The 12,836-nt window shown below is 44.5% G+C and overlaps 1 protein-coding gene and 1 non-coding gene across 3 annotated transcripts; one reads left to right on the top strand and one right to left on the bottom strand.

The window, feature by feature from the left end:
- Positions 1–7,003: 7,003 nt before the first annotated feature.
- LOC123494156 (uncharacterized) lies at positions 7,004–10,677 on the bottom strand. 2 transcript variants are annotated; one of them, XM_073500355.1, is made up of 11 exons: positions 10,355–10,677; positions 10,202–10,285; positions 10,027–10,116; positions 9,827–9,943; positions 9,554–9,727; positions 8,625–9,434; positions 8,381–8,536; positions 8,217–8,294; positions 7,972–8,097; positions 7,782–7,886; positions 7,004–7,693 (listed from the first exon to the last, which is right to left on the bottom strand). In XM_073500355.1, the coding sequence occupies exons 7-11, from the start codon at positions 8,520–8,522 to the stop codon at positions 7,416–7,418; spliced, it is 729 nt and encodes a 242-aa protein (XP_073356456.1). In that variant the 5' UTR covers positions 8,523–8,536; positions 8,625–9,434; positions 9,554–9,727; positions 9,827–9,943; positions 10,027–10,116; positions 10,202–10,285; positions 10,355–10,677; the 3' UTR covers positions 7,004–7,415. The 2 variants fall into 2 exon arrangements, with proteins under 2 accessions (XP_073356456.1, XP_073356457.1); XM_073500356.1 differs by having other exon boundaries at positions 10,355–10,559.
- A 392-nt stretch (positions 10,678–11,069) lies between these two features.
- On the top strand, positions 11,070–12,598 carry LOC109745119 (uncharacterized). Its single transcript, XR_012183677.1, has 3 exons — positions 11,070–11,816; positions 12,277–12,351; positions 12,474–12,598. It is a non-coding gene; the product is annotated as an uncharacterized protein (transcript).
- Positions 12,599–12,836: the final 238 nt, after the last annotated feature.

Here is a 12,836-nt window from a genome sequence, read left to right as displayed (position 1 = left end):
ATGGACTAGCATTACTTTGCTGTGTCCCGTCAACTTGCCGAACGAGGAGAAGGTTGCAGGACGGGAGAAGCTTGCGCGCGGTGGCTCGCAGGACAAGGAGAAACTTTTGACTAATGCAAGCTCTCCCTCGCTCAGGCGGTGGACGTGCAACAGTTAATTCGGTGTCAGATTGCCAGAAGCATACACTATACTACTAGTGCTATTATTGTTCGACTTCCCGAATAGGCGAACAGCCAAGCGCAAAGTTTACTAGTACTACTACTATAGTCTATAAAGGTACGTACTATACTAGTACTAGGAACCGGATGGAGGAGCGTCTGCACTCTTATTATAATTTTAAAATGTGATAAAGCAATCTTCAACACATTTGGTTCTCTTCGAGGGTTCTCGCATGTGATAATGGAAGTTGATTGCGTGGAACACTCGCCACAATTCTCGCTTAATTCTGGCTCATATCCTGTTACAAATAGTAGCGCTCGGTAATATTTCCTCTTTTATTGTTATTCAGCATGTAAACAGGTCAGCAAACCTTGCGGCGCATCTTCGTGCGAACCATGCTTGCTGCACTTTGAATGTGGCCGAGAGCTGGCTTGATGAAACACCTCGCTTCCTACTTCTTTTTTTGCGGGGTACCTCGCTTCCTAGTGACCAGTGTCTTGGCTGATCGTCCTAAGAATGCTTATATATGAATAAAGCTCTCTCATTTACCCGCAAAAAAGATTAAGCCATATTAACCGGAAAGGAGGGAGTATGGACTAGCACTACTTTTTGGTGTGTCCCATCAACTCGCAGAACAAGGAGAAGCTTGCAGGACAAGGTGAAGCTCGCTTATGCCTTTTGACTAATGCAACCTACCCTCGGTGGACATGCATCAGTCCATTCAGTGTCAGATTGTCAGAGGCATACACTGTAGTACCCAACATGCGGAGTACCATCATTGTTCGACTTCACGAAGAGGCGAAGAGCCAAGCGCAGTAGTACGAGTAGTACTACTACTAGAACCGCATGGTGGAGCGTCTGTACTCTTATTTTTTATCTCTGATAAAGTACACGTTTATTCCGGAGAAGGGCGGAAAACGGCAGCCCAACATGTAATGAATGATATCGATCAACCAACCATGCTCGAATATATCTTGGCCTCCGTGCGAGCCCGTCTGTGTGTTCTCGCTCCTCGTCTCTCTTAAGGAATGGCGGGTTGGCTCTTTGCCGTCAATTGAGATCGGTTTGCTCACACTCCTGTCCCACATGTCAGTGATATGCCAAGAGGAGGTGCGTTGACCGACTGGCCATACGCGTACTTGGTTTTGCACCTTCATACTACTCCTCCCTCCGTCACAGTTTACAAGGCGCACTTCATTATGATGCATTTCTCTCAATGCATTTCCACCACCAGAGAGACTTTAGACGCGTTTGGTTTAATGCTCAATTAATTAGGGCGTGGTAACTGCAATCAAGTCCACAATTTTCTCTCCATGTACTGTACTACTACGGAGTGGAGTAAGTGCATGCATGTGTGTACCCGGGGTGGAAGCACTGCATGCATGTGTGTACGCATTATTCCCTCTAGTAATAGACGTCGTGCTATAACTACCAATGCTATTTTTCAGGCCGATCGCTAGTCGCCTTGGTCCCACAGATTTTTTTCTTTTTTCTGAAGCGCGCTGTATAAACAGTGACGGATGGAGTAGTATGAGCGGATTCAAAGAAGAGCGTATTGATGGTTGCTTCTTCAGAGCAACTTACAATGGGAAAGGTGGGGCTTATGATTTGACTGCTCATTACTCACTATTAATGCGGCGCAACGACTGGGCTGAGTCTCCCATGCGGTTGTGCACTACCCCCTCGGTTCTTAAATATACTCCGGAGTATTTGTCTTTCTAGAGATTTCAACGAGTGACTACTCAAATATTTGTCTTTTTAGAGATTTCAAATGGACTGGCACATAGGGATGTATATAGACATATTTTAGAGTGTAGATTCACTCATTTTGCTCCGTATGTAGTCACTTGTTGAAATCTCTAGAAAGACGAATAGAATATTTAGGAACAGAGGGAGTACACATACGAAGCAAAGTGAGTGAATCTACACTCTAAAATATGCCCGTTTGAAATTTGTAAAAAGACAAATATTTAGGAACAAAGGAGTATAATTTTGTGCATGGCACATGGACCCAGATGATGAAGAGGCTTATGGCGATGCTATCAAGCTTCCATCATTTGTTTACATAATTGACGTACTATACAAATAATTTTCCAGCGACATGAAATTGTACAATGGTGTGAGCTTTCAGCTTTTGTTTCGCGTGTCTTGCCATCGATGCTCTTTCGGAAACAATAAAAAACTAACTACCTTGCTAATGCATGTCAATTATTAGCAGATCAGGGCTAATAATTACATCACAACTGAAGACAGAGTTGTGAGAAGGTGTTAAATTAAAATTGACCCATGCTTTCATTGGCAGCAACGTCCCCCCAGCTCTGTCTAAATCAACAAGGCATGTTGGGAAAAAAAAGTAGATGTCTGGAGCATGCAACATTCCGATCATTTTGTGCAGTTCCACTAAAATAGAGCTGAGCGTCCCTGTTCCAAAGATATTAAGTGTGATTACGATAATAGAGGACTGCTGATGAAACAATAAACACACAAATAGAAGCCGGTCACCTTTGCAGTCTCTCTTAAGACTAACTAGTTGGAGAAGATTAGGCTCGGAGTTGGATGAGGAGGATAGAGCAAAACCAATCTCCCTTTGTGCAGTCGCACTGAAATGTAGAGACGTTGCCCGTGTGACATTTTAGTACAACTGCACAAAACACTCTTAAGAAAAAAGTGATTTGTGCGGTTCACCGAAAGGTCGCAATAGCAACGAGTAGAAAGGAAACAATTACTGGCCAATAACAGTTGATGACACATGTGACGATAAAAAGAAGCATATTCCTTGTCCTAAGGGAAGATAACAACACGGTTGTGTTTGTCTAAAATAGTGTGAGGACGAGAATGCAATATGGAAAGTACGTCGGACGAGCTACGTTTTGGGCAAAGAACTATGGAAGATCCACATGCAGCAACGTGGGAAGACGGGCAGTGGAGCAAGGCCGGAGGGATACCTGGAGGTCGTCGGGATGTAACTAGGTGAGCGGCGGCGGGCGGAATCTGCGAGCATGTGGCGTAGGCCCTGCCGCGCCGGAGCTTGGTCAGAGAGAATGGCGTGTACCGCAGATCGGGACGTGCTGCCTCGGCGCCGTCAAACGGAGAAACGATGCACTTCCTCCCTTTCCCCCGGCGGACGGGATGCGGCCGGATCAGTGACCAACGGTGAGAGAGAGAGAGGCCACTGCACTCCCTTTCCCCCGGCGGACGGGATGCGGCCGGATCAGTGACCAACGGTGAGAGAGAGAGGCCACCGCAGCCTTGTGTGAGATACTCTGAAGAGCGACAAACCAGGCAGGCAGGCTCCATTGTATATAGTGAGCGGACTACCTTTTTCTCCATAAAAATCGTTTTATATTCTGTGTACATGCCATTGAGCACTATAACTTTATTTAAAAATAACGCGGCAACGCGTCAAGTCGAACTTTGTTTCGTGCATGCGTGGTACACGACCTCCCTAGGTAAACAACCGCTACAGGCGTTCAAATTAGCACGTGGGCTGCCATTTCGTAAAGAAATGAGCTCCACCGTGTACCCGCGCGGGGGTGGCTGGGCACGAAGCGTGAGTACGTGCACGGTGCACCTATTCTCTTCTTGTATATGTACACCACCTACGTGGGGTTGTGTGAGAGAGATACAAACCTAGAGAGATATAGTGTGTGGGTTCTTGAGAGTTTTTTTGGGGGGGTCAATCAAAAAATGTAACATATGCAATGTGTGTGAAATAGAGTCCTGGATATAACATATATATAGAGGGGGCGATCCACGAGAAGAGAGTGGAGGTATCATCGGCTTGAGGTGTCCATAGAATCGAAGAGATGGATGATGTGTGTGTGTGTGCGCGCGCGATCGGTAAAGAGTGCCATCGAATTTGTGTGTGCCCACGTCAAAGATATAGAGTGGCTGGCCTACTGGAACGTGAGATTGGACATGTGCAGTTTGTCTCTGTGGCATGGATACCTACCTGCAGCGCTCGACTATCGGTGTGTGGTGGGGGAAGAGGGAGGCCCAATTAACTATAGAGGTACAATGGCTGGTATATGTGTGGAGGAGGAGAGAGGGCTACCTCATGTATTAAGGAGATCGATCTGCCTCATGTATTAAGGGAGATCGATCGGCATCCATGCATATGTGCAGGAGAGGAATAAGGTTGGGAGAGAGACAGAGCTAGAGTGTTGGAGGGGGTGGTAGTGGAGTTGCTTCTAACAAATGGTGGGATAGGCTTGCTAGACAAACGGAGGGCACGCCCGCAATATCAATAAGAGAGGAGATGGCTGCTTGTTGTCTGTGCACGTGCGTGTGAGAGATGGGTCAGGAGGCATGCACGAATGATGAGGGGGGACGATGTGGCTATGGTAAGCAGACGTAACTACATAGGAAGATCAATCGCCCTTTGTTAGAGAAAGGAGAGACATAACTTGTGAGGTACGTCGATCGATGGGGGGGTAGTTAAAGTGGATCTAGGTATATGTTGGGAGATCGATCGGTATACATGCATGTGTGTGTTAGAAGCAAATGAGGCACGAGGAGAAGGATAGAGAGAGAGGGATGCATGTAGGAGGTGGTACGAGAGGCATACTATATCGAGGGGGGAGGAGTGTGCGAGCACAAGAACGATGAAAAGAGTGGTGGGAGTGAGGCATGGACGGTGACAAGAGAAGAGGGGAAGCTTGTGTTTGTGCTAGGCACACCTGGCTAGAGAGGCATATCGATCGATGTGTGCCGTAAAGAAGGAGCTGGGGGGCCTACACACACCGTGGGTGAACGACCTAAAGTGAAAAGACGAATTTGCGCGATGGAGCTAGAGAATGCTGAGGGAGGGTGAGAGGGATGCAGGCGTGTGCATGCACAAGAGAAAGTTAGCGCTAGCTACAAAGATAAGAGGGTTGTGTGAGTGTAAAAGACGAATAGAGATCATATATACTTCATTATAAAAAGCGAATTCTGATATTTGAAGAATTTATCATAGTGTTTCAAACTGACGCATGTGTGAATATATATAACGGTGATACACCTGGTGTGGTTATGAACATGTTATACTACATTTAATATATTTTATCTCTACTCTTATAAAAAACGGAGTTGTTGATGATGGTGTGTCTGCCATCCTGCATTATAGGCCGTCCGATTTATATCTGGCGGATAGCAAGGAAACTATGATGGTTGAAGTTGGCAACAATCATGATTGTAGATTCTTATTGAAATAGAGAAACGAATTCAAATTTAGTTCGAATTGCTGCGGTAGTATAGACATTTGGAATGCACTAAAATGTTGGTATGAGTAGGTTACATGCATTATACAGCAAGCGAAAAAATTTAATCGGACATAACAAGGATTCATACTCCCTCCTTCCATCTATATAGGGCGTAATGAGATTTTTAAGACCGCCTTTGACTATTGACAAGATTAATAGTACATGACATGCACAATGTGAAAATTATATCATTGAAAGAACCTTTCACAGACGAATTTAACGGTGTGCTTTGTGTAAGTTGCATGTCATATATCATTGCTCTAATATTTGGTCAAAGTTAGCATCGAAAAACGCATTAGGCCCTATATAGATGGAAGGAGGGAGTAGCTTTGAATAGCATTTGTATAGTAAAACGGGGCAAGACTCTCTCTTTGTGTGGTATGAATAGTTTTATTTTTTTTCGTTTTCTTTTTGGTTGAGGGAAGTGCGAATTGATTTGGTACGTACAAGTACAATATTACTACACGTTAGGCTTGTCCCTAAAATTCAACCCGCGTCTTGTTATATCCCGAAAATTCAGATATCGTTCTCCCAAAACTGGCGCCTTCACAACCCGCGCCTTGCTATCCCGAAATTACAACGCGCGCGAAAACTCCCTCCAGCTGCCAAATCCCGACACGCGAAATCCCCCTTCTAACCCTCAGCCGAAAGGGCCGCTAGTTCAAATTGATGGGGGGTACTTTTGTAACACACCCTACATTTTGGACAAGCGCATCCCTAAGTCATGCTTCACCCCCTCCCATCGCCCCCTTTTCGCCATTCGAAATCCCAGGCCGCCATAACCTCTCCGCTCCAGCCGCGAAACCCCACCCTCCTCCGTCCACCACGTCACCGCTGCCCAGCCGGAGCCTCTTCCCCGACAACGTCTTCCACCACAACAGCTCGATGTCCCTCGTCCACCACCCCGGATGAGGATCCGTCGTCCATCTCGCCATCCCGCCGGTTTAGCCGCCCCGTCCTCCACCTCCAAGGAGCTGCTCCGACGATCGCCTCGTCTATCGCGGCCGCTCCATCCCCACAGCGCCGCCTTAACCTGCTCCACCGGAACCGCAGCATCCTCACCGACTCCTCGGACGAAGCCGAGGCCTACTCGGCGCCACCAAAGAGGTTGTACACTCATCGCATCGCACCTTCTCCTTAACTCGACCTCCCGGCGCCGACGGTGCTCCATCCCGCACCCCCATGGAGCGGCTACCTTGAAGCCGGCGCCGCGGGCGACATCTCGACGGCGGCTCTCCCCCAGTGCGAGGCCCCTTTGGTGGCGGCGTCCATACCAGCCGGATCTGCTGTTGCTGCTCCGGCTCTCGCTCGCTCGCTCGCGCTGCTGCTGCTGCTCTCGCTCTCGCTCGATCGCTCGCTCGCCCAGCTGCTGCTGCTGCTCTCCCCCTCACTCGTGCTGCTGCTCTGCTCCGATTAAGCCACACTTCAGTCAACTGAATCGACTTTTGGGTCAGTCGATTTTCAGGGGTTGGGGACTCGCCGGAGTTAAGGAAGAACCACCCGCAGCGGGGACGGGGGCTCGCCGGAGAGGTACCCCACTATCTATCTTAGGGTTCAGGGTGGGGGAGGGGGGCTCTTTTGCGGCCCGAGAGACGGGTGATGCGCGGCTTGGGGAAGTGGGACATTCAGAGGTTGAGTTTGCTAGGTCTGTAAAGGGGATTGCGATGCATTCTTTGCACGGTGTTTTTTTCCTTCTTTCATAATTGGCCTTCCTCTGTGCACTTGACTCCCCCTTCTCAATCACCGACATGCTTTTGCGGCGCTGCACGTGATTCACGCGTATTTTTTCATTCTTTGTTTCTCTGACCTCCACCGTTAATTCGTCACTTTTCTTCTGATGGCATGCTCTGCTACTTGCGTTTTTCGCCTCCCTTTGCTCGTTTGTTAAATTATGTTTCCGCTCATTGTCACTTTGCCTCCTAGCTAGAATAGTGTCCTGAATGACAGACGCGTGTAAAGTTGAAGGGGGACATGTTGCTCCCTCTTTCATTAATTCTGTAACGCTAGGGCTATTCAGGTCGTCTGGATCAATAATATTTTCAAAACATAGTTAGAACAGTTTGATTTATCGGCACTGGAGGAGTGCCATCTAGAATAGTAGGGCCCGGCTTCCGAAAAGGATATTGAACGTAAGCGTATACCTGAAGTACCAGATGGACGTTTGTTTTGATCTTTGATATGCTTATCCTTGTTCCTCCAATAAGCAGCTCGCCGCAGGGCGTTTCTATGGTCTCTCTTGCGTTCTTCTTCTGTTTTTTCCTCTGTTTCTTGTGTGTCATTCAAAATCACATCTGGATCCATTACACACATTCCCGAAAATTAGAGATCATACCACTAAGATGCAAGCAATTGCTGTTTAGTAGGAAAAAATTTGATTACCTTGTAGCTCGTTGTCATTAACGATCCCACATGAGACCGTAGTTGTATCAGGAAATGTCCGCGCATCACGCGAGAATGATGTATAGTTAGAGCTAGTGGGGTTGCCTGGTGAACCAAAGTTGTCCACACATATTAATGCTTAATTATTAAGACGGTTCTGACCATAATGGTTAAATCATTATAAGCTTACCTGATAAATGAAGGGTCTGTGCATGTTCAACTTGAACATTATATTGTTTCTTCCGCCGATAGGAAGCCCTCCTCAGGGCGTTTCTATGGTCTCTCTTGTGTTCTTCTTCCGTTTTTTGCTCTGTTTCTGGGGTGTCATTCAAGATTACATTCAAATCTTTGGTCATTCAGAACATTCCCGAATATTAGAGAATAAAACAGATACATGCAAGCAATTGCTGCATGTGTAGGCACAAATATGATTACCTTGAAGCTCGTTGTCATAGATGAGTCCAGATGAGACCGTATTTGAACCAGGAAATGTTTTACAGCTGGTTGGGTTGTCTGGTGAACCAGAGTTGACCAAACATATTAATGCTTATTGGTTAAGATGGTACCGACTATAACGTTTAAAACATTTTAAACCACACCTGATAAAAGAAGGGTCCATGCATTTTCATCTCGGACATTAGGTTGTTTTTTCCGCCGATATGAAGCCCTTCTTACTGTGTTTCTATGGCCTCTCTTGCGTTCATCTTCCGTTTTATGCTCTGTTTCTGGGGTGTCATACATGATTACATTTGCATCTGGTGTCATTCAGGGCAAACCCTAAAATTAGAGAATATAACATAAACATGCCAGCCATTGTTGAATGAGTAGGCAAAATATGCTTACCTTGTATTTCATTTTCATTAATGAGACCAGATGTGACCGTACTTGTAGCAGGAAATGTTGACGCATCATGCGAGAATGCTGTATAGTTAGAGCTAGTTGGGTTGTCTGTTGAACCAAAGTTGTCCAAACATATGTCAGCTTAATGGTTTTGATGGTACCGACTATCATGGTTAAAACAATAAAACAATTTAAGCTTGCCTGATGAATGAAGGGCATGCGCATTTTCATCTCGGACATTAGGTTGTTTTTTCCGCCGACAGGAAGCCCTTTCCAGGGCGTTTCTTTGGTCTACTTTGGAAAAATATTCTGTCAATCGTATTTTCCTTGGTGTCATTAACGTCAAATAATCATGACATTCATGTCATTATCTCTAAAGCCAAATGAGAAAACACAACTTGACATCTAACGGTCATGTGGATGGTGAGATAATATTACCTTCTTTATCTCCCACACAAAGGACACCCGATGTGACCGTAGCTTCATGAGGGTATGTTACATCATTAGGCGAGACTGATGTATAGTCCGAGCTAGCTGAATTATATGATTCAACAAGATTGGTCAGTACTTATTTAAATTGCGTAATAAGTGACTACCTTCGTGCAAACACAGTGCATACGGGACGTGGATCAATTTACCAACCATGATAATCTCGTGTGGGTTTATTTATCTCCCTATCTTCGAGAACATTTGTGATATCACATAGAGACTGGCGACGGGATGACTTCCCATTGACTTGTTGGTTAGCCGAACCATCTGACTTGTTATTGCGATAAGCCACCCGCCTACGAGCGTTGATAAGATCCCTATGATCTAATAAGCAACATAGTATGAGCATCATATCATCTATAATCAGGGATATAGATTAATACAACGAATCATGTGCATACTATACGTATGCACATCAAACTAAGAGCAGCCATCAACCTCACCAGATTTTGCAAGTACCGGCTGATTCTCATCTTGTAAGCTGACAATATCCTCATTATTTTTCTTCCGATAAGCTGCACGCCTCCTTGCATTGTACTGCTCCCTTGCTTCCTCAGCGTATTTTTTGCATTCATTATTTAGAGAAACAGTTTCAAGCAGTTCGGAAGCTGTGTCGTCTGCATCATGTTATAAGTACAAATCAAAAAACAAATAAAACACACTGAACCACTGCCGAATACGCCGGTTGGGAAGGTGGATATCATGCCTATGGATACCTTCAGTATCATCTCGCAGCTGCATCTTATTAATAGCATGATCTAGTGTTAGATTAGCCGTAGCCGCAAATGTTTGACCATCAGCATGGTATCCAGGCCTTACCCATTCTGATCCATCTATAGGGTTCTAGTCAGCATGAATACCAATGTTTGCCTGGTAGGCAGGCAACCAACAAATACATCTTCAATCAATCATGTACCTGTTTCCGTCGTGTAAATTGGGTCAAGATTTGCAGCTACGGTTAAGATGCTTGGATTATATTCTTTCAGATTTGTCTCGCTCGTAGGGGCTGCAACACATTAAGCATGGTCCATGTCATTGTCAGATATGCACGTCAGGCAATACCTCACAGTAATTTTCACACAGTTATATACCGGGTTCTGTTGCGCAAATAGCTTCATCTTTTTCAGTATCAAAGGTTGCACTGTATTCTTCAACATTTTTACCACTCGCCTGACCTGCAACACATTATGCAAAAAGATTGTTACTGTCAGAAATGCAAGTATTCCTGGTGCAGTGCCTAATACCTGTAGCTACGTCCTCTTCTTGTTGATGTTCACCAGCTTTGCTTTTTGCATTACCCATACGCAAATGGAATGACCGTTACCTCCGACTTGTGTCTGGCTGTGGTGTTCTTGAGGCCTCGAAGAAACATAGTTGATGGCCACAATTGTTGTTCATTGAAAGCAATATAATTCTGGTAATCAATAGCTCCTTTGTAATTAATCATAAACTTTAAGCATAATTGCTTATGGACCAACTCATCTGTAGGGTGCATTCTCATATGCTGGGGCTTGTTGAGAGGCCCTATAGCTCAAGAGTTGTAGTTCAAGTCCAGCATTCAGGACTTTATCATCTGCATAGAGGTGGTGACATGTTCCTGATTATATTATTTCAATTCCTTACATGATGCTGATAAATCCTTGTTTCAGCATGCTTGCATTCTCAGTTTTGCAAATATTTGTAGATCTAGAAATAGGCCTCAGCCCTAACATGAGGCCCTAACGAAGTAATATATATTTGTAGATCAATATGCCTCAGCCCTGTCCCATTTTCCAGATGGGTTTTGAAAATGAAACAAAGTAACCAAAGTTATTTTCTCATTAAGATATTACTTTCTCATCTTATTTCTAGTTATTAAAATTGGTGTTGTTTTCTTTAATTTCGAAACATGCAGATTATCGTGTCTTCATCCCTGTGAAGTGACATTCTTTCCCAGTAATCTGTGCATGTGAAAATTATTTCCAAATGCGATTCTACTTGGTAGTTTTCATATTTCCAATGGCCCGTCAAGTGTGCATTTTCACGAGCTTCAGCAAACCCTTTTTCAGTCATCTGGTCCATGTACATACCAAGTGCTTGTTGAAATAAAAATGCAATTGGCTGCCAATTTTATCTTGCGTGTATCACTGGATAATTTTGTATAGTTAGTTTTAATTTTGTATACCACGATCTTCAGGACTGCTAAGCCTGAAAGGCAGTGACCAGATCACCTAACCAATAGCATTGCTCCGCGTTCTGCAGTGCTACGAGCTGTGACTCAAAGATTCCGCAGTGTTAGGATTGGAGTGCATTGATTTTGCAACATTTAAAAAGCAGCAGTGATTTATGTGAAAATTTTAACATTGTGGTGATTAATTATCTTTAGTCCACATGTGACCGGTCATGTTTTTCTTTCCTTCTAGCCACCTATGGCCTGTGAAATCCAAATGCAATGAAAATTATGGAAAATGCATGTATTAACAGAAGAATTGTTGAATTATATGGAGGACTGAACTAAATTTGACTTCACAGCTAATGAAGTTCTGTTTCCTTTTGATTGCAAATATAGGTGCTATCATGGCAGCAAGCACAGGGGCTTCAGGATGGCTAAGGGGCAAGGTGAAGGCTGTGACATCTGGAGACTGCCTTCTCATCATGGGGAGCACAAAGGCAGAGATTCCACCAGAGAAGTCCATCACTCTGTCATACCTTATGGCCCCAAGGCTGGTAAGAGTCAGTCTGCACTTTTAGACAAGGGGAATATGGTTTACATTTTTACTTGTTGCATGTGTTCATTTCCTCCATTAATTTAGAGTAAGTCACTGGTTTAGTGTGTTGTCAGGGGCAGAGCTAGATATAGGCCTGATCATCTAGGGATGTAATATATTAGTCATTTTGGATCTAGAGCCTGAGTTGAAGCCTTGATTGCGCAGGGTCTGCTTCCACCCTTGTCTATAGTGAATTATGTTTACATGCTACACTTGTGAGCCAATGGAAGTTAGTATTTGGCACAAGAATTTCTCTCCATCATTGCATTTTCATTCCCACAGTTTGACTGTGTTCTGTTTGTATAATTTGAGACTTATGAATGCATCTATAATAAATTGTTGATATTATTTGTGCAGTACATTTGTTCTTTTCCCCATCTTTTCTTGTCTGTTGAATCCGTATATTTGTGGTGCTCTAGGCTCGTCGTGGTGGAGTGGATGAGCCATTTGCTTGGGAAAGCAGGGAGTATCTGAGGAAACTATGCGTAGGAAAGGTACATGATGTGTCTTTTTTTATCTATTCCAAATCCTCCTATGCATGTATTAATACTGAATGTAATCACAGAAAAACCACTTATATTTTCTCTTGGAAATGAAAAACTAAAATCTATTGCAGGAGGTCACATTTAGAGTGGATTACACTGCTCCTAACATCGGACGAGTATTTGGCACTGTCTACCTTGGCGACAAGAACGTTGCCTACTTGGTGGTTGCTGCAGGATGGGCAAGGGTGATTACCATTTACTTTTCCTCAATTGTTTTGTTGTGCCAAATGTCCAAAAGGGGGGTGAACCACTCCCAAATGTCTCTGAGCTTCTGAGGTTCTAGGAAGTTGCTAAGCAACTTCCTTTAGGCCGTTGGAGCAAGGTTTGCTTTCTTTTGGGGTACCTGCTGTCCTGCAACCATCTTTTGAATTGCATGACACAAATGTTCAATCGATAAAAGATCTTATTTCTGTGTTCTTATTTTGTGTTCTTAT

Source organism: Aegilops tauschii, chromosome 5 (assembly GCF_002575655.3).
Source record: "Aegilops tauschii subsp. strangulata cultivar AL8/78 chromosome 5, Aet v6.0, whole genome shotgun sequence".
Lineage (NCBI taxonomy): Eukaryota > Viridiplantae > Streptophyta > Magnoliopsida > Poales > Poaceae > Aegilops > Aegilops tauschii.
This window is presented reverse-complemented; position numbering and strand designations above follow the sequence as displayed.

Excerpts from the sequence above, each read along its gene's own strand:
- LOC123494156 (XM_073500355.1), bottom strand. The coding sequence starts at position 8,522 with ATGTATGACACCCCAGAAACAGAGCATAAAACGGAAGATGAACGCAAG. Across the intron at positions 8,295-8,380 it reads ATGGACCCTTCTTTTATCAG|ACAACCCAACCAGCTGTAAA; the intron begins GTGTGGTTTAAA and ends CTGGTTCACCAG. Across the intron at positions 7,887-7,971 it reads ACAGACCCTTCATTTATCAG|GCAACCCCACTAGCTCTAAC; the intron begins GTAAGCTTATAA and ends TTGGTTCACCAG.